Source organism: Acomys russatus, chromosome 29 (assembly GCF_903995435.1).
Source record: "Acomys russatus chromosome 29, mAcoRus1.1, whole genome shotgun sequence".
In the NCBI taxonomy this organism is placed as follows: Eukaryota; Metazoa; Chordata; class Mammalia; order Rodentia; family Muridae; genus Acomys; species Acomys russatus.
The window spans coordinates 23548570-23576427 of NC_067165.1; the positions used below are offsets into that span (position 1 = coordinate 23548570).

The following is a 27858-nucleotide window of genomic DNA, read 5'->3' on the forward strand; positions in this document are numbered from 1 at the left end:
ATATGCTCTTCCAGAGGTCCTGAGTTCAATTCCCAGCAACCACATGGTGGCTCACAACCATCTATAATGTGATCTAATACCCTCTTCTGGCCTGCAGGTGTACATGTAGGCAGAGCACTCTATATGTAATAATAAAATAAATAAATCTTTATAAAAAAAAAAAGAGAGAGAAAAAATTTAAAAACTAGCCGGGCGGTGGTAGCACACACCTTTAATCCCAGCACTTGGAAGGCAGAGGCAGGTGGATCACTGTGAATTCGAGGCCAGCCTGGTCTACAAAGTGAGTCCAGGACAGTCAAGGCTACACAGAGAAACCCTGTCTCAAAAAAAACAAAAACAAAAACAGAAAACATGAGCCGGGCATGGTGGCACACGCCTTTAATCCCAGCACTTGGGAGGCAGAGGCAGGCGGATCGCTGTGAGTTCGAGGCCAGCCTGGTCTACAAAGCATGTCCAGGACAGCTAAGGCTACACAGAGAGACCCTGTCTTGAAAAACAAAACAAAACAGTCTAGAGGCTGTAGATGGGCACTGGCAGGGGTGGAGCGTCCTGTGGAAAGTGTGGTGGCTGGAGAGGGCTGGAGACGGTTACAGATCAAAGCTGCACCCGGGAACAGAGGCACAGTGTCTAAAGGAGCCTAAGAGCCTGGTGGGACACTCCAGAAAAGACAGAAGAAACTGCTGAGTTAGTGGTCTGCCTATGGCTCTACCATAGTAAGTAGCTGGGACTTCCACAGAGGCTGAGAGGAACCCCAGTGACGCTCACACGGAAAAGGATTTAATTGTAGTCTCCCACTCAGGGGCCAGGTAAGAGCTGCAGTGACTGCTGAACTGTTGTGCAGGAATTCCTTTATTCCTCCTGAGACCGGTAGTACAGTCTTTTCCGGTTTAAAGCGGAGGAAACACAGTCCCAAGAGTACAGAGAGACAGGAGGCTGAGGAGGCTGGGTTCGACTCCAGTCTTCTGAGTCTGATGTCTGGCTTGTCCCTTCCTGTCCACAGCCCATAGCTTTCCAAAGTTCCTTTTGGACTGTTGCAGCCGGCGCTGTTATTATATTGTTATTTGCTTGTTTGTGAAGCTGGGGATTGAACACTGGGTCTTGTGCATTCTAAGAACTATACACCTAACCCTTGCTGGTTTCTTTTTTTTTTTTTTTTTTGTTTTTCGAGACAGGGTTTCTCTGTGTAGCCTTGGCCATCCTGGACTCACTTTGTAGACCAGGCTGGCCTCGAACTCACAGTGATCCACCTGCCTCTGCCTCCCGAGTGCTGGGATTAAAGGCGTGCGCCACCACGCCCGGCTCCCCTTGCTGGTTTCTAAGCATTCCTATTTGGGTTGTTTGTTTGTTTTTTCTGAGACAGGGTTTCTCTGTATAGCCTTGACTGTCCTGGATTCACTTTGTAGACCAGGCTGGCATTGAACTCACAGCGATCTGCCTACCTCTGCCTCACGCGTGCTGGGATTTAAAGACATGCACCACAACGCCTGGCTAGCATTCCTATTTCTGTGTGTGTGCGCGCCTAACACAAGGTCTTACGTAACCTAAACTGGCCTCTAGCTCAGCCATGGTGCTGAGGATGACTTTGAACTTTTGATCTTCCTGCCTCAATTGAGTGCTGTTATTACTGGCATGCCTCACACCAGGTTTATGCATCTCTGAGGATTAAGCCTAGGGCTTCTCGCATGCCAAACATTCGGTCTACTGAATGACAGCCCCAGCCCTATTTATTACTAATTATTGCTTTGAGGACTGGGCTCACCTTGGGTTCTAGCCTCCAGGCTATTTGCACAGTAGGTACAGAAAAGGCAGGTCCGGTGCGCCCCCGCGCGGTCATTAAAGGAAACACACGTGCCGCTGTGCTGGGAGTCGGAGTGGGAAAGGTGGTGTTTGTGATGCCCCCTGTAGGCTGCGCTAGACATTGCAGGCAGGTTTAACCTGTGGATGACAGATCTTACTGAGTCTTATCGTCTTGTGTACTACGCAGAGCACAACCCACAGCCCCCACCCTCCCGTTCTTTTCTTTTTTTCGTTGTTTGGTTTGGTTTCGTTTTCCTTTCTTCCGGCCCACCCCCACCCCCCACAGACAGGGTTTCTCTGTATGACAGCCCTGGCTGTTCTACTGTTCTAGAGTTGCTTTGTAGACAACGCTGGCCTTGAACTCACAGAGATCCACCTGCCTCTGCTTCCCTAGTGCTGGGATTAAAGGGCTGTGCCACTACCCAGGGAAGGGCTTAAAGGTTTCTTGTTGTTTTGTTCTTCCAGACAGGGTTTCTCTGTGTTGCCTTGGCTGTCCTGGACTCACTTTGTAGACCAGGCTGGCTTCAAACTCATAGTGATCCACCTGCCTCTGCCTCCCAAGCGCTGGGATTAAAGGTGTGCACCACCACTCCCAGCAGAAGGAGGTTTTTTTTGTTGTTTGTTTGTTTTGTTTTTGTTTTTTTGTTTTTCGAGACAGGGTCTCTCTGTGTATCCTTGGCCATCCTGGACTCACTTTGTAGACTAGGCTGGCCTCGAACTCACAGCGATCCGCCTGCCTCTGCCTCCCGAGTGCTGGGATTAAAGGTGTGTGCCACCACACCCGGCTCAAAGGAGTTTTTAAATAGACAATGATAACTAAAATTCCTGGGCCCTAGTTGAAATACTTTTCAAGTTTATTCTCACACTAAAACTGTGATATAAGGCAGGTTGTCCAGATTTGCAGAGACCAGAGCCTGTGGGTGGAGTCACTTCCCCAGGGGCACCCAGTGAACACAGAGGTAGGTGTGAGGCTCCATGTAGCTCTGAAGCCTGGTTTCTTACCCCAGTTCTAGACAAGGTGAGCAGAGAGTCCTGCAGGGCATTTCCCTCCCACCTCTGGACAGTTTGAGGGTCCCCTCAGCACAAGGAAACCAAGCAGAATGACATCATTTGTGTTAAGTGATGGAGTTTTCCGAGCACCTTCGCCCCCACTAGCCCCTGACTCGGCCTCTCATCCTGTCACAACAGTCCCGTGAAGAGTGTGCTAGCTGGGCGGTGGTGGCGCACGCCTTTAATCCCAGCACTCGGGAGGCAGAGGCAGGCGAATCACTGTGAGTTTGAGGCCAGCCTGGTCTACAAAATTTGACAGCCAAGGTTACACAGAGAAAACTTGTCTCAAAGAACAAAAACCAAACCAACCAAACAAACAAACCTGGGATTTTGTTGAAGATCGGCTTTGACAGACACCACAGGGCAAACTGAGTCAGGGCGTAGCTCGACAGCTGGCTGGTCACCGAGCAGACTTTCTCAGAGGGTATCTTTCTGGGCTGAAATGGTTGTTACAGACAGTGGCTTCCACTGATAGGGTGAACTGAAGGGCCAGAATGGAATTGCTGGCGTCAGGCCAGTGCTGATAGCTTCCTGGCACGGGGCGGATATCTGAGCGTGGCCTAGAGTTGATGGCTATTAGCGTGGGCTTACACACACACACACACACACACACACACACACACACACACTTGATGGTAAAGTAAGACAGACTGCAGTAGGTAGGTTCCAACAAACTCCTTTTATGTCACTCATAGATACACATGCATACATGCATACCTACACATTACATACATACATACGTATACACACACACATTCACTCCAGAGAGCGAGTTCCAACCCAGCCTTACACACAGACATATATACACATACACACATCATTGCGGATGAAAAAGATTCTAACCTCTCCAGCTACTGTACATATAAACATATACACATGTATACATTTGATGGATGGAAGTCCAAAGACCAAATTCCAATAACTTTTTTCCCCCTCCATCCTCTCCTTTTTTCTTTTTGGTTTTGGTTTTATGGAGACAGGGTTTCTCTTGTAGCCCTGGCTATCCTGGATTTAAATTTGTAGAACAGGCTGGCCTCAAACTCACAGAGATCTACCTGCCTCTGCTGCCCAAGTGCTGAGATTACAGTGGCCTTGGCTGTCCTGCACTCACTTTGTGGATCAGGCTGGCCTCGAACTCACAGCAATCCACCTGCCTCTGCCTCCCAAGTGCTGGAATTAAAGGTGTGTGCCACCACTGCCCAACTTTTTTGTTCTGTTTTGTTTTTGTTTTTGTTTGTTTTTTTGAGACAGGTTTTTTCTGTGTAACAGCTCTAGCTGTCCTGGAACTCTCTCTGTAGACCAGGCTGGCCTCAAACTAACAGAGATCCTCCTGCCTCTGCCTCCCAAGTGCTGGGATTGGGGCTGGAAAGATGGCTCAGCGGTTAAGAGCACTGGCTGCTCTTCCAGAGGTCCTGAGTTCAATTCCTGGCACCCACGTGGCAGTTCATAACTGTCTGTTACTCCTGTCCAGGGGCTCCAACACACTCTCACACAGACATGCATGCAGTCAAAACACCAAAGTACTTTAAATAAATAAACTAATAAATTGATTAAAATTTTTTTAAAAATCCAAATGCTGGGATTAAAGGCATGCGCCACCATGCCCAGCTATAAACAGGCACCTTTGAGGCCTTTGCTAGAAGAGGGCGTATGGAAGGGCTATTCCCGGAGGAGTGTGCAGGAACAGGGCAGCAACAGGGAGCTCTGCGGGCCTGCAACAGACACTGCCCTGAACCAGAGGAGTCAGGGGAGGCAGCCTTGCCAGGAAACCTACTGAGAGCTGAATTCATAGGTGGGACACACACACAGTACTTGAAGCCAATCGGAGAGGGCTGTCCTGTCTGCCAACAAGGGAGCTCACTGAGGGAGAGAAGCTTGACAAATAGCCTTATCTCTTCTCTGGCTGTGGTTCAGCGCTGCAGTGCCACCTGGCCCATGTCAGGCCCTGGGTCCAGTCCCCAGAATAGCTGGGAAAGTGTGGGGACTATTCTGGTCACACTCTCCTCTTTCTTTCTTTTTTCCACTCTTCCTTTGTTTTTGGTTTTTCAAGACAGGGTCTCTCTGTGTAGCCTTGGCTATCCTAGAACTCACTGTGTAGACTAGGCTGGCCTCGAACTCACAGAGATCCACCTGCTTCTGCCTCCCAAGTGAGTGCTGGGATTAAAGGTGTGTGCCATCACTGCCCAGCTCTTTCCCCCTTCTTGTTCTGCCATGTCTCCTCCTGGCAATCTCAGCTGAGGGCAGACGGCCAGGGAGGAATGAGGCTGTGGCAGGAATCAGCTCCTGGGTAAGCAGGGCAGCAGAGAAGCAAGAGTGTGGACCAGGCAGAAAAGGGGCAGCCCCTTGCTGTTCTCCAATTCTTGGGCTCGGCTTTGTGGACACACTTGCTTTTGAAAGCATCCCTGTGTCTGGCTCAGAAAATCCTTTAGTTTTGTTTTTGTTTTTCAAGACAGGGTTTCTCTGTGTAGCCTTGAACTCACTTTATAGATCAGGCTAGGCTTGAACTCACAGAGATCTACCTGCCTGCCTCTGCTTCCTGAGTGCTGGGATTAAAGCTTTGCACCACCATACCCAGTTTGAAAATCCTTTTCTTATCCTCCCAGGCCCAGCTTACACTGTCCATGAGGCTGTCCCAGGAGGGACCTCTCCTACCCCTGGGCCCCTGGGTGCCCGTACCTATCAATAGATCACTTAGCCTAGTGATCAGGCACCACTCTCTATGCAAGCTTGCATTCCCAGGTGAAGGTTCTGGCATCTTCTGTACAGTGAGCTTCTTGGAGAGCTGGGCCAAGAAAGCCATTTGCTCTGAGACAGCCCCAGCATAGACCAAATGTTGGTGTGTGCCAAGGGACTGAGTCCTGTGACCTTGCCCACCAAATGCCACCTGGGTGGATGCAATCTGGACATGTGTGTGTGTGTGTGTGTCTGCCAGGGTACACTGGAACTCTTTAATGGAGCCAGTATAGAATGTTGCCTGAATTGGTCTAGATAGCATCATCCATCCTTCTTTTTCTTCTTCTTTTTTTTTTTTTTTTTTAAGACAGGGTTTCTCTGTGTCGCCTTGGCTGTCCTGGACTCACTCTGTAGACCAGGCTGGCCTCAAACTCACAGAGATGCGCCTGCCTCTGCTTCCCTAGTGCTGTGATTAAAGGCATGTGCCACCGTGCCTGACTTATTTGTTATTTTTTATTATCGTGTGTGTGTGTGTGTGTGTGTGTGTGTGTGTGTGTGTGTGTGCGTGTGCGTGTGCGCGCGTGCAAGTGCATGATATGTGAGCATAAGCATGGTAGTGTGTGTGCCACAGATCAACAAACAACTTATTTTCTTCCATCTTTACATGGGTTCTGAGATTAAATTCAGTAGCCGGGGTTGGTCAGCAACGTGTTCTTACCCACCAAGACCATCTAAAAAAATTTTCTATTGCACACAGAGCCCGGTGCTAGTTTCTAAGGGCACAGCACTGAGTTAGCCAAACAGTCCCTTCTCTCATGGGCCTTCCATCCTAGCAGAGGAAGCATAAAAGGGGGTAGTTACAAATGAACACTATGGGGCTGGAGAGATGGCTCAGAGGTTAAGAGCACTGAGGTCCTGAGTTCAATTCTTTAAAAAACAAAAACAAAACAAAGCAAAACAAGCCGGGCGTGGTGGCGCACGCCTTTAATCCCAGCACTCGGGAAGCAGAGGCAGGCGGATCGCTGTGAGTTCGAGACCAGCCCGCTCTACAAAGTGAGTCCAGGATGGCCAAGGCTACACAGAGAAACCCTGTCTCGAAAACCACCCCCCCCAAAAAAAAGCAAAACAAAACAACAACAACAAAACCAAATGAAGCCAGGCATTGGTGGCGCACACCTTTAATCCCAGCACTTGGGAGGCAGAGGGAGGCGGATTGCTGGGAGTTCGAGGTCTACAAAGCAAATCCATGATAGTCAAGACCACACAGAGAAACTCTGTCTCAAAAAAAAAAACAAAAACAAACAAACAAAAAAACCAAATGAACCCTATTGGGTTGTTTGGTTTTTTTTGAGATATCTACTTATTCTTTTTGAGATAGGGTTTCTCTATGTAGCCCTGGCTGTCCTGGAACTCACCCTGTAGACCGGGCTGCCTGCCTCTGCCCCCCCTAGTGCTGAGATTAAAGGCTATGCCACCACGCCTGGCTTGAGATTTATTTTATTTGATTATATGTCTGTATATCTATGTGTGAGTAACTACACATGCCTGAGGAGGCCTGAAGTGCGGGATCTCTCCGGAGCTGTAGTTAGAGGCTGTTGTGAGCTGCCTAAGGTGAGAGCAGGGAGGCCAGCTCCTGTAACCGCTGGACCATCGGCCCAGCCCCAAACAAACCCTAATGTTTTCCTACTGCGCTGCGTGCTGTGTAAGGGAAAAGGCGGCTATGGATACAGTGGATGTGTGGATCCTGTAGGGGGCGCTTCTCTAAGGAGATGACACACGAACTGAGCTCTGAGGGACGACCGCGCGTTCTAGACATAGGCATAGATGGGGCAAGGTCAAACGTACAAGCTCGAAGGAGATTCTGGGACTTAGTAGGGATTCAGTTTTTCACCCGAAGAAGCTTAGTGGGAACTGCTAGGAGTTAAGGATGCAGCCTTGGGGACATGCCTGCCAGCTCCCAGGCAAGAGGGCCGCAAAGGAAGAGGCAACCCCTGTGAACGCCACCCTTGCCGCCTGTTGCCTAGTACCTTGGGTAAACAGCAGGCTGGCAGGCCTTGCCCTTGCTCCCTTCCTTCTGTCTGACTGGCAACAGCTGTCCAGCAGGCAGCCAACGTCCTCCCCTGGAATATTTCAGGGGTAAAGTCAGAAAATGACGAAGCAGTCTCCAAAACTCTTTTTCTCCCATATACCTTACATGGGTATATTGGGTTGCTCTGGGCGTGGCACTTACTCCTCCTTGCATGCTACAAAAAGATACACAGCCACACAGGAGGGACCCCCAGACTGCGCACAGCCACAGTCACACACCTACCCCTCTATCCCTCAGCTGCCACTCCAGCACATGTCAGGCCAGCCAGGCTCACGGTCACACTCACACAAGGTGATACACCCACTCAGGACCCGAATCACACTTGGGGATACACCCCTACGTCCATCTCCTGCTCCTCATATCCTTCGCCAGATGTTCCCAGCTGTGGGCACATGGATCACAACGCACAAGCATCGTTTCTCCCTTCTCCATCCCCATCCAGGCTCTAGGCTCTAGGATCTGATGAACCGGAGTCGGTGTTGATGGTGTCCAGCCTTCTGGCCTGGGCCCGCTGGGTACATGGCATTCTTCTGCAATTGAATCAAAGCCCTCCTCCCTGACACGGGACTAAGTGGAAGAAAAAAAATCCGAGCATGAATGCCTGGGGCCCAGGTCTGGGAAGGGGCCCAGCAACTCTTGCGGGGGCGGGGCGGGGGGGGGCAGAGTTCCTTCAGTGTGGAAGTCTGACCCGGACACTGGAGGGCCGAGGATTTAGGGTGGAATTATGCCTTGGAACAGAAGTAGGAGCGACAAGTGGAATTCTCATAAGACCCCAAGAAACCTCCCAGGGAGAGGGGAGGAGCCCTGAGCTAAATAGACTCAACTTTCCAGGCCTTTCTGCAGTTTTTCCTCACTCTTCCTCTAATCCCAGCTGTGTCCCCCCCCCCGGCCCCCAGCTGTCCCCAGACGCATGGGGTGTGGCGAGTAACAACCCCCCCCCCTCCAGCAGGCTCCCTGCCCCACCCCTTCACGACAGCTGCGTGACACCAAGAGAATGGCGGGGTTCCAAGGCCTTGCGTGGCTGGGGATCAGGGATCGGTGCTAGGCGAGGACACGAGGGGCGCTGGGTCCCAGTGGGTACCCCACCACTAAACCTTCCTCTTGCCTCGATTGGACCCAGGAACTGCTTCCCTAGGACTGCACAGTCCACCTCCTCTCCTCAACATGCAACCCAGGCCAGAAGGAAAGGTTGAGAGAGATGGCAGGAAGGTTCGGGAAGTGCTGCTGGGCGGCCCCCTCATCCCACCCTACTCCCGCCCCCTCCCACCCTCTCCCCGCCCCCAGGGCTGCAGGGCCAGCGCCCTCCTCCCGCGGGCGGTTGTTCGGGCCAAGTGGGCGCGTCCCGCCGGGGCCGCCGGGATCTGGTGTCCGCTGCAGCTGGCAGTGCGGCGGGCGCGGGCACCGGCACAGCCGCCGGCGGGGCCGGCTATTAATAACGCCCCGGGGCGAGCCCGGGGTCGCGCAGCCATGGCCAGCTCGGAACCCCTGCGCGGCGGGGACGACGCCCGGGCCACGAGGTAGGATCCTCCAGGGCCCGAGTCGCCGCCGGGGTAGGACAGGGGGTGCTGGGTGGGTTCCCATGCGCCACCGGCCCCTGTCTCCTGGCTGTGAGTAGTGGTCCAGCCCGGGTGTGGCACGGGGCGGAACCACCAGGGCAAGGGAGATGGGAGGCCCAGGCTTGGGGACCTGACAGGTTCATCATCCGGTGATCTGTGTTACTCCTTCCACTGTGTGAGAATTAATCCTGTCAGGCTAGCAACCTGTCAAAATTTACTTGGCCCAATGGCCAAAGTTAGTATAAGTTTTTTTTTTTTTTTTTTAAAGTCTTATATTTCCCTTTATTTCTCTCTCATTCACTTGTTAGCTGGGCTAGGGAAAAACCATTTGAGAATTCAACTGCATTTGAGCCACTTGGGTGCAGAGTTGGGCACCTGCCAACTTGGAGTTGAGTCTGCTCTCCCTCAGCCTGCTCTCCCCAGTGTGGCTCCGGGTAGAGGCCTTGAGAGGGCCTGTTCTCCTAGTCCAGCGCTGGGCCATGACTGGGCCCAGCAGCTGTCCACAGTGTAACCTTGCTACTGGTAATTGTGGAGCTGTTCTGTCCCAAGTCACATTGTGGCCCAGGGATTTCCCTGTGTATCAAATTGTGGGAATGCTTCCTGGTACCCTGTGCTGTCCCCACACACATGCTTGAAGGCGGAGACGAACTCTTGTTTGCGTGATGTCACACACATGCCTAGTCATGTCTGATGGACAGTGTTAAGGAGTTGTCCAAGTCCTCTGGGGACAGGGACAGAGTGGCAGAAGTGCTGAGGTCAGGGGCCCCAGCTGAGCACTGTCGCTCTCTGTCTGATTTGGTGTAATCTATTTCTTTGCCAGCTCAGTAGAGTGGCAGCTAGCTCAGGACAACATCTGGTACCCAGGGTGGTGTGGCAGCCCGGAAGTCAGTAGACCTGGGTTCGACACCACAGACTTACTGCTTGACCTTGGGCAAATTTCCCCTTGGAGTTCAGTTGGTTTCTTCTTGCCTTCCAAGGGCCCCACACTCAGGTACAGACAAGTAGCCTTGTCCCCGGGATGTCCACTCTCACCCAATGGACACACCTTCTTTCATATTGCAAAGCCAGCACTCCTGAAGATGAGCAGAATTCAAAATGTCTTAAGGACACAAGGAGGTATTGTTTGGGATACGATCCAGAGTAGGTGGAATTGGCGGATGCTTAGACATTTGTTAAGTACACAGATTTTTCAGTTTTGTGTGTGTGTGTTTTGTTTTTTCAGGATGTGGTTTCTCTGTGTAGCCTTGGCTGTCCTGGAATTCACTTTGTAGATCAAGATGGCCTTGAACTCAGAGATCCATCTGCCTCTGCCGCCCAAGTGCTGGGATTAAAGATGTGCCCTACCACTGCTGGGCAACGGGTTTTTATTTTTATCTTTTGTGGCTGGGAAATGAACCCTAGTGTTTCTTGCATGCTAGGCAACTGCTCTGTCTTTCAGCCTTAACCCCGACCCTAGAAAGATGTTATGAGCCAGGTGTGGTGGCACATGCTTGTAATCCCAGCACTCAGGGAGGGAGATGCAGGTGGATGAGCTCAACAAAGTAAGTCCAGGACAGCCAAGGCTACACAGGGAAACTCTGTCTTGGAAAAGAAAGAAAAGGAAGGAAGGAAGGAAGGAAGGAAGGAAGAAAAGAGCCAGGCAGTGGTGGCACATGCCTTTAATCTCAGCACTTGGGAGGCAGAGGCAGGTGGATAGCTGTGAGTTTGAGGCCAGCCTGGTCTACAAAAGTAAGTCCAGGACAGCTAAGGCTACACATAGAAACCCTGTCTCGAAAAACAAAAAAACAAGTTAAACCAAACCAACCAACCAACCAACAACAACAACAAAAAAAAACCCAAAAAATATAAATAAAAGAAAGAGGGGGCTGGAGAGATGGCTCAGAGGTTAAGAGCACTGACTGCTCTTCCAAAGGTCATGAGTTCAATTCCCAGCAACCACATGTTGGCTCACAACCATCTATAATGAGATTTGTATACATAATAAATAAATAAATCTTTAAAAAAAAAAAGAAAGAAAGAAAGAAATAGAAAAGAAAGATGTTCTGACTATGATGTTCCAAAGAGTCTTTTAGGCCTATGCTAAAAGGGCGAGGTGTTGTGGTCTTCTCCAGGCTCCCTCCAGTTATAGCAGTGAGCTTTCCACTCTTTGCGCCTTGGCTTGCTAGTCTCTGCATTGAGAGTGACAGATGAGTGGCCTGCAAGTGAGTATTCATGTGAGTGCTTAGAATAGAGTCTTGAACATGGCTAAGTCGTTCCGAGGTGGAACATGATGCACAGGCCGTCAGCTGGGGGAGCGGGGACTCTGGCAGCACAGGAGAGGTGAGGCTGGCTGCTGGAGCAGGTGCTCCTTCCTGCAGCCAGGAATTTTACCTTCTCTGGTAGCTCAGGTTAGTGATTTTAGGCAGGATGGTATTCAGGGAGTTGCCATTTTCAGCTAGATCCTTCAGATATTGTGGGCTCAGAGTAGGAGGTGTGAAAAGTTACCACATGTTCTGGGTTGTCAGGCACTGGGTGGGTGGCAGGAGTAAAGATGGCTGAGGCTAAAAGCGGTGTGTTAGGGCCACATCTCTAAGCTGGGCATGGTGATATGTGACACATGCCTGGAATCTCTGCACTTGGGAGGCTGAGGCAAGAGGATTGTTAAGTGGTCCAGGCCTGAGACTAGAGAGATGGCTCAGCTGTTTTTTTAGCTTTTTGTTTTTGTTTTTGGGTTTTTTGAGACAGTTTCCTCTGTGTAGCCTTGGCTGTCCTAGACTCGCTTTGTAGACCAGGCTGGCCTTGAACTCACAGCGATCCAACTGCCTCTGCCTCCCGAGTGCTGGGATTAAAGGCATGCGCCACCACATCCAGCTAAGAGATGGCTCAGCTGTTAAGGGCACTTGTTGCTTTTGCAGAGGCCCTAGATTGAGTTTCCAGCACCCACATGGTGGTTCACAACCATTCATAACTCCAGTTCCAGGGGATCTGATGCCTCCTTTTAAAACCTCTGAGGGCACCAGGCATACATGTGGTGCGCATACACGCATGCAGGCAAAACATCTATGCATATAAAATAAATAAATATCTAAAAAGAGCGTTCAGGGCCAGCTTGGGCTACATAGTCAGTACCAGGCCACCCAGAGATTTATAGCAAGATCCCGTCATAAACACTTTGCAACTGTGGCATAGAGCAATCATGTTGTAGCCAGCTGTGTCTAGACTGATCTGCAGAGATGGGAGGAGGCTCATTAGAGCCTGGCGGTGGTTGTGTGGTGCATGCCTTTAATCCCAGAGTTTGGGAGGTAGAGGTAGGGGGACTCTCTGTGAGTTCAAGGCCAACCTCGTCTACAGATTGAGTTCCAGGACACCACGCCTGGTGCTTTTTTTTTTTTTTTTTTTTTTTTTTTTAAATATAAGGTCTCAACGTCTCACTAGGCTGGCTGTCCTGGCTAGCCTGGAACTTGCCGTGTAGATCAGTCTGGTTTCGAACCTACAGAGTGCGCGCTGCTTCTGCGTGGGATTTAAGGCGCACACCACAATGCCCCAGCCGTTCCTGTTTCCTCCGGAGAGGAAGTAGGTTTTGATTATCTTCACCTGGTATTTTTGGTGCCTCAAGCTCAGCTGCCTCCAAATTATAGTTCTCTTGAAGGTGCAGCTATAGCTCTGTCAACACAGTACTGGTTGGACGTGCTGGACCCTGTATAATTTCAGCCCTGGAGGGAGGGGTGGGAACTCCCCAGAGCAAGCTGGCTGGCAAGGTTAGCCATACCAGTGAGCTCTGGGTTTGATTGAGAGAGACTCTCCCCCCCCACACCCCCAATGAATACGGGAGAAAAGCTATTCTACAAGTTTCTCAACATTAGTGTTTGGAGTCTAGGGTCATATATGTGCATGTGTGCACATACATACATATATGAGTGCCCAGGCTGATTCTGAATTCTATGCTGCTGAGGATGACCTTGAACTTCTGAATCTTCTGAGTGCTGGGGTTACAGAAATAGAACTGTATTGCTGTGTTTGGTTTTATGTACTTGCATCAAGCCCAAGCATTCCACATGCTACATGAGCATGCTACCAAAGGAGCTACGCCCTCGGCTATTTCTTGGGTCTGTTCCTGTGACTGCACGCATATATGTGCATGTGTGTGGAGGGCAGATGTCAATTTTGGTTGTCCTCCTAAACTGTTCTTTTTTTTGTTTTGTTTTGTTTTTGTTTTTTTGAGACAGGGTCTCTCTGTGTAGCCTTGGCTGTCCTGGACTCACTATGTAGACCACGCTGGCCTCGAACTCACAGCGATCCGCCTGTCTCTGCCTCCCAAGTGCTGGGATTAAAGGCGTGCGCCACCACGCCCGGCCCTCTGTTCTTTTTTTTGTTTGTTTGTTTGTTTGGGTTTTTGTTGTTGTTGTTTTTTGTTTTTTGTTTTTGAGACAGGGTCTCTCTGTGTTAGCCTTGGCTGTCCTGGACTCGCTTTGTAGACCAGGCTGGCCTTGAACTCACAGCGATCTGAATTCCTTTGCCTCCTGAGTGCTGGGATTACAGATGTGTGCCACAATGCCCAGCCTTGTTTGTTTATTTGTTTTTTTTTGAGACAGGGTTTTTCCGTGTAGCCTTGGCTGTCCTGGATCAACTGTTCTTCACAGGGTCCCTCACTGAATCTGTAGCTCACCCATTAAGCTACCCCAAGTCTCTGCTTGGGGCTCTCAGGTCTCAGCTCACTCAGTGCTAGGCTTACCAGTATTACCACAGTGACTTTCACTTGGGTGCTCAGGACGCGGACTCAGGTACTCATCCTGGTGTGTGGCAAGCAGGCACTGTACTGACTGGTCCAGCATCTCAGCCCCTTCGTTTTGTTTGTTTTGCTTTAAAAAATATTATCCCAACCCTTGTATCCTCCCATTCCTCCCTCCCTCCCATTTCCCCCTTACTCCCCTCCCCCTATGACTGTGACTGAGGGGAACCTCCTCCCCCTCTATATGCTCATAGGGTATCAAGTCTCTTCTTGGTGTTTTGCTTTTATTTGGATTTAGATTTAATTTTTAAAATTTACTTTTGGCATGTATGTGGGGAGGGATCCATGGGACCAGAAGAGGGTATCATCTTGTGAACTGGAGTTGCATGTGGTTTTGAGGCATTATGCTGGTGCTGGGAACTGAACTTTGGTCCTTTGCAAGAGCAGCCGGTGCTCTTTACCACTGAGCCTTCTTTTACACACACACACACACACACACACACACACACACACACACACGTTGCTCACCTCTTGAATATTTACTTACTTATTCGGTGTGTGTCTGCACTCCTGGGACAACTTGTAGAAATCGGTTCTCTCGGTTTAGGTGTCAGGGATTGAACTCCGTTTATCAGACTTGGTAGCAAGTGCCTTTATGTGCTGAGCCATCTCAATGAAGCCCCCTTTTTGTGGGGGAGTGGCGAATTCTCATGAAACCAGGCTGGCCTCAGACTCACTAAGCAGCTGAGGCTGGCCTTGAATTCCTGATCCCCCCCACTACCTCCCAGGTGCTGGGATTACAGGCACGTGCCTTATTTTTCTGTGTAGAGTCCTAATTGCCCTTGAAGGTGGTGTGCAGAACCGTGGAACACCCAGCTGTGCCCCAGAGTCAGTTCCTGCCCTTGAAGTGACAAGTGACTTGGCGTGAGGAGAGACTAGTCAGTGATGCTGTGGTGTCCGGAAATGCAAACAGTGGGCTGTGTGTGGAAGAGGCAGATCAGTGAGGGGGAAGAGAACCTGGCTGCCACTAGCCCTGAGGCAGAGGACAAGTGGACACGCCAACCGGGTCCAGGCTGCTCTCTCACTGTCCATCCTCTCTCTTGCAGGGAAACACACACAGAGGCCAGTTTTTCTCTTCAGGACTCCGAATGCCCAAAGGAGGCCAAGACCCTGAACCCAGAGGCCACTCTGTCCTTGGAGGGGACTGTGAGCCTGGAAGACATCCTTTATCTGGGGGACTCAGGGGACTTTGAAGAGAGTCTCTATGAGGTGGAATCTGAGAAGCCAGAGGAGTCGCTATATATCGAAGAATCAAGGCAGCCAGAGGAGGAGGCCCTGGCCCTGGAAGAGCCTGTGAGGCCAGATGAAGTCCAATTTTCAAAGGAGCCTGTGGAGCCAGCTATGAGCCCAAGCCCAGAGCAGACTGCTTGTGAGGGAGAGACGGAGGCTGCGCAGGAAGAAAGCCCCCCGGCCCAACCGATTGCAGGGCCAGAGGAGAGCCTCAGCGCGGAGGACCTGGAGTTGCTGGAGAGCCGATTCCAGCAGTGTGTGCAAGCGGTGTCCCAGTTGGAGGAGGAGAGGGACCAGCTCGTCCACGAACTTGTGCTGCTCCGGGAACCGGCCCTGCAGGAGGTGCAGCAAGTCCACCGGGACATCCTGGCTGCCTACAAGCTGCACGCTCAGGCCGAGCTGGAGAGGGACGGGCTGAGGGAGGAGATCCGCTTGGTGAAGCAAAGGCTATTCAAGGTGACCAAGGAATGCGTGGCCTTCCAATACCAGCTGGAGTGCCGCCAGCAGGACGTGGCTCAGTTCGCCGATTGCAGGGAAGAACTGACCGCTCGGGCAGCCCAGCTCTCGGGAGAACTGACCCAGCTCCGAGATGCCTACCACAAGCAGAAGGAACAGTTGCAGCAACAGCTAGAAGCACCCCCGACCCAGAGCGACGGACACTTCCTCCAGGAGAGCCGGCGGCTGTCCACACAGTTTGAAAACCTCATGGCAGAAAGCCGGCAGGGCCTGGAGGAAGAGTATGAGCCTCAGCTGCTGAGACTCCTGGAGAGGAAAGAGGCCGGAAATAAAGCTCTGCAGGACACGCAGGCGGAGATCCAGGAAATGAAGGAGGCTCTGAGACCCCTGCAAGCAGAGGCCCGGCAGCTCCACCTTCAGAACAGGAACCTGGAGGACCAGATCACACTCGTGAGGCAAAAACGAGACGAAGAGGTTCAACAGTACAGGGTAGGCCCATTGACTGTGCAAGAAGAGGCAGAGTTTTTACTAGGTAGTTCAGGTTGGCCTGGAGACCTTCAGACCTTCCTGCCTCAGCCTTCTGAGTGCTGGGATTATAGGTGTGTGTCACCACACCGGGTGGAAGTGACATCTTTTAGCTGAAGGAAGTCTGATGTCTTTTTTTTTTTTCCCCCCTCTTTCAGAGATAGGGTTTCTCTGTGTGGCCTTGGCTGTCCTAGAACTTGCTCTATAAATGAGGCCAGCCTCAAATTCACAGATCCACCCACCTCTGCTGTGTGAGTGGTGGGATTAAGGGTGTGCACCACTATGCCCAGATAGGTCTAGTGTCTTTGGAGTTAGTGGTTACCATCCACTATGAGAGAAGAGCCTGTTCTTTAGGCCCACCCACTCATTCTTTTTATTATTATTTTATTTATTCTTCTCTCATGCAATATATCCCAACTGCAGCCTCCCCTCCGTTTCTCCCAGTCCCCCCCCCCCCAGATCTCCCCTCCCAACGCATTCATTTTTTTTATTTTTTATTTTTTCTTCTTTTTTGTTTTTTGAGACAGGGTTTCTCTGTGTAGCCTTGGCTATCCTGGACTCACTTTGTAGACCAGGCTGGCCTCGAACTCACAGTGATCCACCTACTTCCGCCTCCCGAGTGCTGGGATTACAGGTGTGCGCCACCACGCCTGGCTTCAGGGTTAGGATTTGACTGGTATTTTTACTCTTGGTTTACACAGTCATCTCTCTCTCTCTCTCTGCGCATGCATGTGGGTGTGTTAGGGATTGAAGCCAGGGTCTCACGCTAGTTAGGCAAGAACTGTACCACTGAACCATATCCCCAGCCATTTTCTTTTTTTTAAGATTTTAATTTTTTTTTCTCCAGACAGGGTTTCTCTGTGTAGCCTTGGCTGTCCTAGACCAGGCTGGAAGATTTTAATTTTATAGCAAGCCCAGGACAGCCAAGGCTACACAGAGAGACCCGTCTCGGAAAAAAAAAAAAAAAGATTTTAATTTTATTTTATGTGTATGGGTGTTTTGCCTGCACGTACACACAGTTCCCAAGGAAGTCAAAAGAGGGTGTTGGATCCAGGATCCCTTGGAACTGGGGTTACAGGTGATTGTGAGCTACCATGAGGGTGCTAGGAACTAAACTCTTGCAAGAACAGCAAGTGCTCTTAGCCCTGAGCCATCTCCCTAACCCCATACCCCAGACAGTAATTTTCACTCGTGGTTTATACAGGTGTGTGTGTGTGTGCGTGGTGGGGTGGCTGGGGGGTTCTGAGATCTGAACCCAGGGCTTCACACATGTTAGTCAAACTCTCTACCTAGTATTCACAGTCCTTTTGACTTGAGCCTGGGCCTCAGTGGTCTAGTCTTGAACTCACTCAGTAGCTCAGGCAGGCCTTGAACTTGGGATCTTCCTGCTTTGGCCTCCCATATAGCTGGGATTACAGGCCTGTGCTACCAGAGTGAAGTGGCTACCATTCCTGGCTTGGATTCTTATTTCTTTTTATTTTAAAATTTTATTTGTTTATTTTTTGTTTTTCGAGACAGGGCTTCTCTGTGTAGCCCTGGCTGTCCTGGATTCACTTTGTAGACCAGGCTGGCCTCGAACTCAGTAATCCACCTGCCTCTGCCTCCAGGGCGCTGGGACTAAAGGTGAGCGCCACCACCACACCTGTCGGCTTGGATTCTTATTTCTTATAGACATAGATCGAAAATGAGGTTCAGCAGAGTCGTTTGAACCTGGGCCTGGCCAGCCCTAAGTGTCTCAGCATTCCTTCCATGGAAGCCTTTCCTAATTCTAATGGAACAGTGAATCAGACTTGGCTACAGAGGCTGAGTGCCAGGAGCTGGCTCCCTCCTCTACCGGCCACACTCCCCCTTCGAGTACCACCGGTCCATCCAAATGCTACCTTGAAGCTGTGTTTGGATAGACTCTCTCTGCATTTCCCTTTTTTGTACATGTCACCATATCCCTTGTATTTGAGTCATTTCTGATTAAGTGTGAGCCAGTTCTGACCCCTTTTTAGAACCGAGTAGGATATAAATACCGAGTGAATAAACAATGACGTCTGCCGCTGCACAGACTGGCCGTGCAGAAGGTAGGGCCTATCTTTAATTATCTCTTTTTAGTCTCTGCCACGCAGCTTAGGGGACACATCAGGCAAATGATAAGTGTTGCTAAGCACACTGAGAAAACCTTCGTGTGGGGCCTTTTACAGCCGGGGTCTGTTTTATTGCAGACAGGGTCTCAAGCGGCCCAGACTGGCCTCAAACTTAAATGTGACCAGGAAGTCCGGATCCGGGCCTGCCTCCTGTGTGTGAGCCTTTAACTCACTGCTCTCTTGATGCAACCTCCCAAAGCCTGCGAGTATAGCCCTGCGCCATTATGTCTAACTTGGTGTTTTTGCTTCCCCCCCACCCCACCCCCCAGACAGGGTTGCTCTGTGTAGCCTTGGCTGTCCTGGACTTATTTTTAGACCAGGTTGGCCTTGAACTCACAGCGATCCGCCTGCCTCTGCCTCCCAAGTGCTGGGATTAAAGGCCTGTGCCACCACCGCCCGGCCTGGTGTTTTTGCTTTTTGAAACATGTATTTCCTTGGATGAACTTAACATTGAATGTCTTCCCTCAAGAGAACTCTTGAAAATGGTTGCTGGGCATCTTACTATGGCATTTATGATTTTTAAAAAAGGTTTTATTTTTCACATTTTTGTTTTTGTTTTTTTTTTTCGTTTTTCGAGACAGGGTTTCTCTGTGTCTTCTTGGCTGTCCTAGACTCTCTTTGTAGACCAGGCTGGCCTGAAACTCAGGTTGATCTGCCTGCCTCTGCCTCTGGAGTGCTGGGATTAAAGGCGTGCACCACCACCACCCGGCTTTTTTTATTTTTATTTTTTTGAGACAGGGTTTCTCTGTGTAGCCCTGGCTGTCCTGGAACTAGCTCTGTAGATCAGGCTGGCCTGGAACTCCCAGCAATCCACCTGCCTCTGCCTCCCAAGGGCTGGGATTAAAGGCATGTGCTAATATTTGGTTTTTAATTATGTGTACTGTTGGGTAAGTGCACATGAGTGCTCGCGCCCTCAGAGGCTAGAGGCATGGGTTCCCTGGGAGCTGAATTTACAGGCAGTTGAGATCTGCCTGATGTAGCTACTGGGAACGGGCTTCCGATCCTCTGCAGAAGCCATCTGTGTGGCCCTGTGTAAGCTGTTGTTGAGACAGGACCGTGCTGTAGAGTGCACGTTGGCTGGCCTCAAACACTTGATTCTTCTGTCTCTGCTTCCTGTGTGACTATGCCACCATGCCTGGCTCCAAATTCTCCTCGCTGAAAAGGCTCCTAAATGGTGTTTGAAAGCGACACTATTTCACTCTGGTTACTTTTCAAGGGTGCTCGAATTTCCTGGGTTGTACCAGCACTCTTAGAGTCAGTTTGTCGATCTTACCCCCTTTGCTATCCATCCATTCACGGTTTCTAAGTGTCTAGTAGGAATCAGGCTAAGGTGCTGGCAGAACAACAGGAAATAGTCGGGGCATGAGGTGTTGCTGTTCTCAGTTTGCAGTCTGGGCGAGATGCCAGACAAAACGTTTTCATAAAATCCAAACGTTACTGGTGTTAAAGACTCCAAGTTGAGGATGGAGCGCGGGGTAGAGTGCTTGCTCAGCATGCACAACGCCTTGGGTTTGACCTCCATCACTACACACACACACACACACACACACACACACAGGTCTGACTTGGGTTTGACCTCCATCACTACACATACACACACACACACACACACACACACACACACACACACACACACACAGGTCTGACTTGGGTTTGACCTCCAGCACTACACACACACACACACACACACACACACACACACAGGTCTGACTTGGGTTTGACCTCCAGCACTACACACACACACACACACACACACACACACACACACACACACAGTGGCGTACATCTTTAATACCACCATTGAGCGCGCAAAGGCAGGTGGATCTCTGAACTTAAAGTCAGCCTGGCCTATATAGTGAACCCCAAGCCAAAAAAAAAAAAAAGTTGCTTGTTTGAAATGGTTAAATGTAAAAGCCTTTGACTCAATGAAATAGTGACCATGTAAACCAGGCAATGGTGGTGCACGCCTTTAATCCCAGCACTAGGGAGGCAGAGGCAGGTGGATCTCTGTGAGTTCAAGGCCAGCCTGGTCTACAGAGAGAGTCCAGGACAGCCAAGGCTACACAGATAAACCCTGTCTTGAAAAACAAAACAAAATTTGTTTAAGTTTTTTAAAAAAAGATTTATTTATAATTATATATACAGTGCTCTGCCTGCATGACAGAAAAGTTCGTCAGATCACATTACAGATGCTTGTGAGCCACCATGTGGTTGCTGGGAATTGAATTCAGGACCTCTGGAAGAGCAGTCAGTGTAGTGCTCTTAACCTCTGAGCCATCTCTCCAGCCCGTGAGTTTTTTTTTAGGCAGGCCCTCTCCATAGCTGTCTGTCCTGGAGCATGCTAGTCTTGGGTTCAGAAATCTGCTGGGGTTAAAGGTCACCACACCAAGCTGTTTCTTTTTTTTCTTTTTTTTTTTTTGGTTTTTCGAGACAGGGTCTCTCTGTGTAGCCTTGGCCATCCTGGACTCACTTTGTAGACCAGGCTGGCCTCGAACTCACAGCGATCCGCCTGCCTCTGCCTCCCGAGTGCTGGGATTAAAGGCGTGCGCCACTACGCCCGGCTGCCAAGCTGTTTCTTAATTTTATTTTTTTAAAGATTTATTTATTTATTATTTATACATATTCTTCCTGCATGTGTGCCTGCCCACCAGATCTCATTGTAGATGGTTGTGACCCACCATGTGGTTGCTGGGAATTGAACTCAGGACCTTTGTAAAAACAGTGTTAACCTCTGAGCCATCTCTCTAGCCCTTAATTTTATTTTTTTGAGATTAGGGTCTCATAGACTTCAGGCAACCTCTTAACTCAACTGTGGCCAAGGATGACCTGAAGCCTGGGTAGTGTTCTGGGATTACAGGCAAGCAGCATCATGCTGTGTTCATGTACTGTGTGGTATACCCTGCCCACCCGGCTCCCCACTTACCAAAACTGGGGCAGTGAAGCCTCCCTTCAGGTGCCACCACGTGATTGCTGGGAATTGAACTCAGGACCTTTGGAAGAGCAGCCAGTGCTCTTAACCACTGAGCCATCTCTCCAGCTCCTGGGTGTCACATTCTTAGTACGACCACATCTCTTGTGGTCCTCCAGGCAGGGCTGGGCACTATAAAAGATTTTTTGACAATGTTGGTTAGAGGTGAGCTTCAGCGAGTGTCCAGCATCACAGACTGACGTGCCTCAGTACAGTATCAAAGCTGACTCAGATCAGAAAGGCCTCCAATAATAAATAGCACGGACCCGGAACAGAGGCTCAGTACTTCCCAGCTGCCCTTTACAGCCCACCTCCCCATACCAACACCCCATGCTGGTGTCCCCAGTGTCCCAACCCTTTTGAGACAAAGTCACATACAGCCCAGGCTGGCCTGGGACCTCTGATGTTGTTTATATCTCCAAATACATATGCTGCAGTTTATGGGGTGCTGGGGGGGGGTGTCAAACCCAGAGCTTTGCACATGAGCTCCATCCCCAGCTCTCCCACCCCATCCTCAATGATCCAAGCCAGATGTGCGAATGTCTCATTTTATTACCTGAAGACTCAAGGAAGTGCTCAGCTACCTCACTCAGCACCACACATCGGTTGCTACCCATTTTTTTTTTTTAAAGATTTATGTATGCAGTGCTCTACCTACATGTACACCTGCAGGCCAGAAGAGGGCACTAGATCTCATTATAGATGGTTGTGAGCCACCATGTGGTTGCTGGGCTTTTCTTTTTTAAGAGGGCATGGTAGTGCATGCCTTTAATCCCAGCACTTGGGAGGCAGAGGCAGGTGGATCACTGTGAGTTCGAGGCCAGCCTGGTCTACAAAATGAGTCCAGAACAGCCAGGGGTGCATAGAGAAACCTTGTTTCAAAAAACAAAAACAAAAAACAAACACACAAACAAAAGGTGGAGGCCACCACTGCCCGGCTAAGAGAAATCTTGTCTTAAAAAACATCTTTCCCTGGGCATGGTGGCACATGCCTTTAATCCCAGTACTTGGAAGGCAGAGGCAGGTGGATCACTGTGAGTTTAAGGCCAACCTCGTCTACAAAGTGAGTCCAGGACAGCCAAGGACATACAAAAAAACCTTGTCTCGAAAATACAATAAATAAATAAAATAATCTTTCAGCTTGTATAAAGCCAAGAATTCCATGCTATGCTCCTAAAAGAGAAAGTATTGAATTATGAGAAAGGGGAGCAACTGATACAAGTCTATGTTAATATCAGACTAAACCCTTGAATACATATTTTTATTTTAAAGAGTTAACTCATTGTGTGTGTCTTGCCTGCATGTATGTAAGGGCAGTACATGTGTAATTGGTACTCACAGAGGTTAAAGGGCACGAGATCACCCAGAACTGGAGCCTAGAACTAGTTACCAATGGTTGTGAATCATCATTTGGGAGCTGGGAATCGAACCCAGGTCCTCTGCAAGAGCAACAAGAGATGTTAACAGCTGAGGCATCTCTCTCTCTGGCTCACCTTTTCACTCTTCTCTAGATTTAAGTAATCAAATGATTGGTAATGAAGCTTCTTTAAAGTCATCCCCCCATGTCTTTGGGATAGCGCTTCTCTGTGTAGTATCTGCTGTCCTAGAAATCGGTCTGTTGACCAGGCTGGCCTCAAACTCAGAGATCTGCCTACCTCTGCCTCTCGAGTGCTGGGATTAAAAGTATGCACCACCACACCCAGCTGGAATTTGTTTCTTAACCTGTCCTATGAAGGTAATACCAGTCTCTATAGCAATATAAATATTCATTGATACAGGGCGGGCATAGTGGTGTATGTCTTTAATCCTAGATCTGAATTGGAGGCCAGCCTGGTCTACAGAGTGTTCCAGACCAGACAGATACATAGTGAGATCTTGTTTTAAAAAAAGAACAAAAACAAAAACAAAAAACAAACCAAGGCGCTGGAGAGATGGCTCAGGAGTTAAGAGCGCTACCTACTCTTCCAGAGGTCCTGAGTTCAAGTCCCAGCAACCACATGGTGGCTCATGGTGGTTCACTGCCATTTATAATGTGATCTGATGTCCTCTTCTGGCATGCAGGCATACATGCAGATAAGCGCTCGTAATAAATAAATAAATAAAACCAAACCAAGCTAGCACTTGGGGAGGCAGAGGCAGGCAGATCTCTGTGAGCTAGAGGCCAGCCTGGTCTACAAATCGAGTCCAGGACATTCAAGGCTACACAGATAAACCCTGTCTGGGGGTGAGGGGGAAACAAAATGAAACCAAGCAAGCAACCACCCAAAAACCCAAACAATAAGGAAACAATCAAAAACCCAATGTGCAAATGCTGTCTCTATGTAGCCGACGTCCAGGGCTCGTTGCCTGGCTCACCAGTGTCTGGCCACCCTGTGCAGGAGCAGCTGGAGGAGATGGAGGAGAGACAGAGGCAGCTACGAAGCGGGGTGCAAGTTCAGCAGCAGCAGAACAAGGAGATGGAGCGGCTGCGGGCAAGCCTTGCCGAAGAGCTTTCCACATACAAGTCAGTGTTCTCTGCTTCCCAAGTCTCCGCCCCCTCAGGCTGACTGAGCGGGTGGTGGGAGGGCTCAGGGGAACAAGTCATTCAAGGGGGAAATAACTTTCAAACTGTGTGTCCACCCATGAACACATGGAAAACAGCTCTCTTTCTTTAAAGGGCTATGCTACCCCAGAGTCTGGAACAGGCTGGTGCACCTGCTTCTCAGGCAGGTGGAGTGGAGGCCCAGTCCCCAGGTGATCTTTGTGGGGAGATGCCTGTGGTGTCTGCTCTTTACTGCCCTAACAACAGGATACTGCCTTACCCTGGAGGGTCTTCCTGTTACCCTTGCTTGTTATCCTCTCCCCTCAGCGGGCTTCTGTACTGCTTACTTACTACCCGGCCTCCTTAAATGTAGCTTCGCTGTGTGGCAGGGCTGGCTAGGAATTCACGGCAGAACTCCTGGCCTTAGCCTTCCAAGTGCTACCTCTAAATTTATCAAATAACAAATAACTTAAGGATACCTAAGATCAAGCAGAATTGATTTGGAAAGCTTTAATTTTTGCTTGTTTTGTTTTTCTAAGGCAGTTTCCCTGTGTAGTCCTGGCTGTCCTGGAACTCAAGAGATCCCCCTGCCTCTGCCTCCCAGAGTGCTGGGATTAAAGGCACCACCACAACCACCGTGCCTGGTTGAGAACCTTTATATTGCAGGCACACCATCTAGTGGCTGGAGATGACAGTGGCTAGGAACGCTTGCTGAGGACACAGGTGTGCTAGCCTCGAACTTCAGTTCCAGAGGATCTGATGCCTTCTTCTGGCACCCACCAGCCACACACACGATGCACATACATACATACATGCAGGCAAAACAGTCACTTACAGATAAAATAGTTAAAAAAAAACAAAAACAGAAAACCCAGGCTCTAGATACAGCCTTCCCCCAACACTGGCACTTGTTTCTCTCCTACAGCACAAAAGGCAACCCTATTATCAAATTGAGACCGACAAAAGAGGCCAACAGAGCCTGGCCTGGTGGCACAGGCCTATTAATTCCAGCCAGCACTAAGGGAGAGAGAGGCAGGTGGATCACTCGAGTTTGAGTCCAGGACAGCCAAGGCTACACAGAGAAATCCTGTCTCGAAAAAACGAGAGGCTGTAAAAGTAATTTTTATTCTCCTGGCTGAATTGTTGCCTAGGCTCACTTCCTCCTTCTGCTAACCAGGCCTAGTCCTGAAAGTTTCTAGCCTCTGTACAATCTAACCTAAGTCTAGAACATTTTCGGCTTCTGAGACTTACTGCTTAATAATATCGCCTTACTTGTTCTGAGCTCTGGGCTCGCTGGTTCATCTCAGCTCTTTTGGCTCAAACTCTTCTCCCAGCTGACTTACTTATTCTGGTGTTTCAGCCTGGAACTGCTCTGCTTGGCCTCAAACTAACTCAGCAATCTGCTCTAATCTTCTGGCTTCGCGTTTTCTGGCTCGTTTCGTCTTCACCTGAGTTCTCTCTCTGCAACCTATCTCTCTATTACTGTCCTGGTAAAACTGTCTCCTCTCAGTAAGTTTCCTTTTCAATAGCTTTCCTTTCCTCTCTCTCTCCTTGTTGAGAGTTGGGCATATCCTATTCTGTCAATTAGACATCACTTACAAACATGGAAGCTTCCTTCTACAAACTAACTTTACCTTTGGGATTAAAGGCATGTATCACCACACCTGGACCCAAGCTTTTCTTTACCTGAAACTTGCTCTATTCCAGGCTGGCCTTGAACTCAGATCTGTTGGCTCGTCTCCTGGATTATAGGCATGTTTGTATTCACACAGACCTAGATCTTTGAATGTGATCTCCTCCCAGAATAGCCATGTTCTGAAATAACAAGAGGCCAACAACAGGGCTAAATCACTCACTTAAAAACGACTTCCTGCCGGGTGTGGTGGTGGCGCATGCCTTTAATCCCAGCACTCTGGAGGCAGAGGCAGGTGGATTGCTGTGAGTTCGAGGTCAGCCTGGTCTACAAAGTGAGTCCAGGACAGCCAGGGATACAGAGAAAGCCTATCTCGAAAAGGCAAAAAAAAAAAAAAAAAACCCAAACCCCCACCAGAAACCAAGACAAAAAAACCCCCGACTTCCTTCTTAGTCAATGGGTAAAATAACCAACCAACGTGTCCCTTTCTGTGTCGGAGAGTTGGTCTGTGAGAGCAGAGTGGCCATGAGCTGCCCCATGTGGGTGCTGAGAACCAAACTCTGGAAAGCCCTCACCTTACATTATAAAAAACCACAAAGGCTGGGGACTCCTCTAGCAGTTGGCAAGGTTCGGAGCTTAGTATCTCTAAACCAGACTACAGGAAGCTGAAGGAGCATCCCACATTCAAGCCTGCCTGGTTACAAACTTGGATCCTCACTCCGAAAAAATCCAAAAAAACAAAAAACAGCTTAACTATAGGCTGCTTGCCTGGCTTCTAAGGGACCCTCCCTAGTACTGCAAACCACTCCCCATACTTGGATAGGGGTGTGACTCAGTAATTGAGTGTTCCTCCAGCATGCATATGGCAGCAAGTTCTATATCCAGGAAAAAAACCAATAGAAGCCAGTGGAAATCCTATACAACTCAGATGCCCATATACTTTTCTTTCCTAGTTAAATTTGGATATGAACTGGTAATTACTGATTCTTTAAGTTTTTTTTTTAGTTTATTTTAATGGTTGTGCTAATAGCTTGGGAGCTAATACCCTGCAACTGAGGACAGTGATCTGATGAGCACTTTTGTATGAACAGGAAAAAGATAATAGTTAATAGAAGAGGCTCTGAGGCTGGAGAGATGGCTCAGTGGTTTGGAAGACCTGCTCTTCCAAAAGTCCTGAGTTCAATTCCCAGCAACCACATGGTGGCTCACAACCATCTATAATGTAACCTGATGCCCTCTTCTGGTGTGCAGGTGTACAAGCAGACAACACTGTATACATAATAAATAAATCTTTAAAGAAAAAAAAAATAGAAGAGGCTCTGAGGCAAGGCTGCAGCTCAGTTGGAGTGCATGTGTAGCAGGAATGAAGGTCTGGATTCAAGCTCCAGCGCTGAATGTAACTGGGCTTGGTGCATGCCTGTAAGCCCAGTGCCCGTGAGATAGAGGCAGGAGCATCTCTGAGTTCAAGGCCATCCTTGGCCATCAAGTTCCAGGATACCTTGGGCTAAAGAAGACTGTTTCAGAAAAGACTAAAGCTAGATAGCTCAGCAGTTTGTATCACTTGTCCTTTCAGACCACCCAGGTCTGATCCCCAGAACTCACAGGGAAGCTCACAACTGTCCATGATTCTAGTTTTGGGGCATCTGACACCCTTTCAGGTCTCCTCTGGCATCATGCACACACACATACAGGCAAACCGCTCATACATATAAAATTAAAAAGACCATTTGGTGCTTTTGTTTTTTTAAGGTTTCTTGAAACAGGGTATCTCTGTGTAGCCTTGGCTGTCCTGGAGTCACTTTGTAGACCAGGCTGGCCTCGAACTCACAGCGATCCGTCTGCCTCTGTCTCCCGAGTGGTGCTTTTGTAAAGCAGCACACAGCTCGGTTCGGTTTCCATCACCCTCATCAGTTTACAACTCCTGTGACTCCAGTTCCAGAGGACGTGGTGTTTTTTTCTGGCTTCAAAAGACAGACACAGGTGCACACACATAATTTCCCCTACGTGCGTGTGTGTGCGGGCATGTGTGTGCGTGCATGTGTGTATTCCAGACTTTGGAAAGCACAAACTTAACTGTACTTCTTTCATTCTTACAGGAACTGTTTAGAAATGCATGGTCGGACCTGTAACCCAGAGACAACAGAACATTTATCAAAGGATCACTAAGGATGGACTTTTCCCCAAACAGATAAGAGTGCCAGCACCTGGCAAGCAAGTCACCCTGTGAAAATCACAAACATTGGCTAGCTTGCCTGAAAGACTTTAGGGTTGGCTGGAGGCAGACTCTCAGTCAGCTTCTCTGGATTCTTTTCTGCAGGCTGCCAGCACTGACCTCAGTACATGGTGGAGTGGGAAAAGCCTTTTATCTTCCAGCAGAGCCCTGAGGAACAGATGTATTGCCTTGCAGCATTGTGAAGAATGTTACTTATTGTTTTGTGCTGACTCAAACCAAGAACATTT

General features: G+C 49.4%; 1 protein-coding gene across 2 annotated transcripts; it reads left to right on the top strand.

The window, feature by feature from the left end:
* The first annotated feature begins 9003 nt into the window (after nucleotides 1-9003).
* Sync (syncoilin, intermediate filament protein) lies at nucleotides 9004-27757 on the top strand. 2 transcript variants are annotated; one of them, XM_051171646.1, is made up of 5 exons: nucleotides 9004-9126; nucleotides 14980-16108; nucleotides 23623-23747; nucleotides 23901-23977; nucleotides 27495-27757. In XM_051171646.1, the coding sequence occupies exons 1-5, from the start codon at nucleotides 9077-9079 to the stop codon at nucleotides 27503-27505; spliced, it is 1392 nt and encodes a 463-aa protein (XP_051027603.1). In that variant the 5' UTR covers nucleotides 9004-9076; the 3' UTR covers nucleotides 27506-27757. The 2 variants fall into 2 exon arrangements, with proteins under 2 accessions (XP_051027603.1, XP_051027604.1); XM_051171647.1 differs by lacking the exon at nucleotides 23901-23977.
* Nucleotides 27758-27858: the final 101 nt, after the last annotated feature.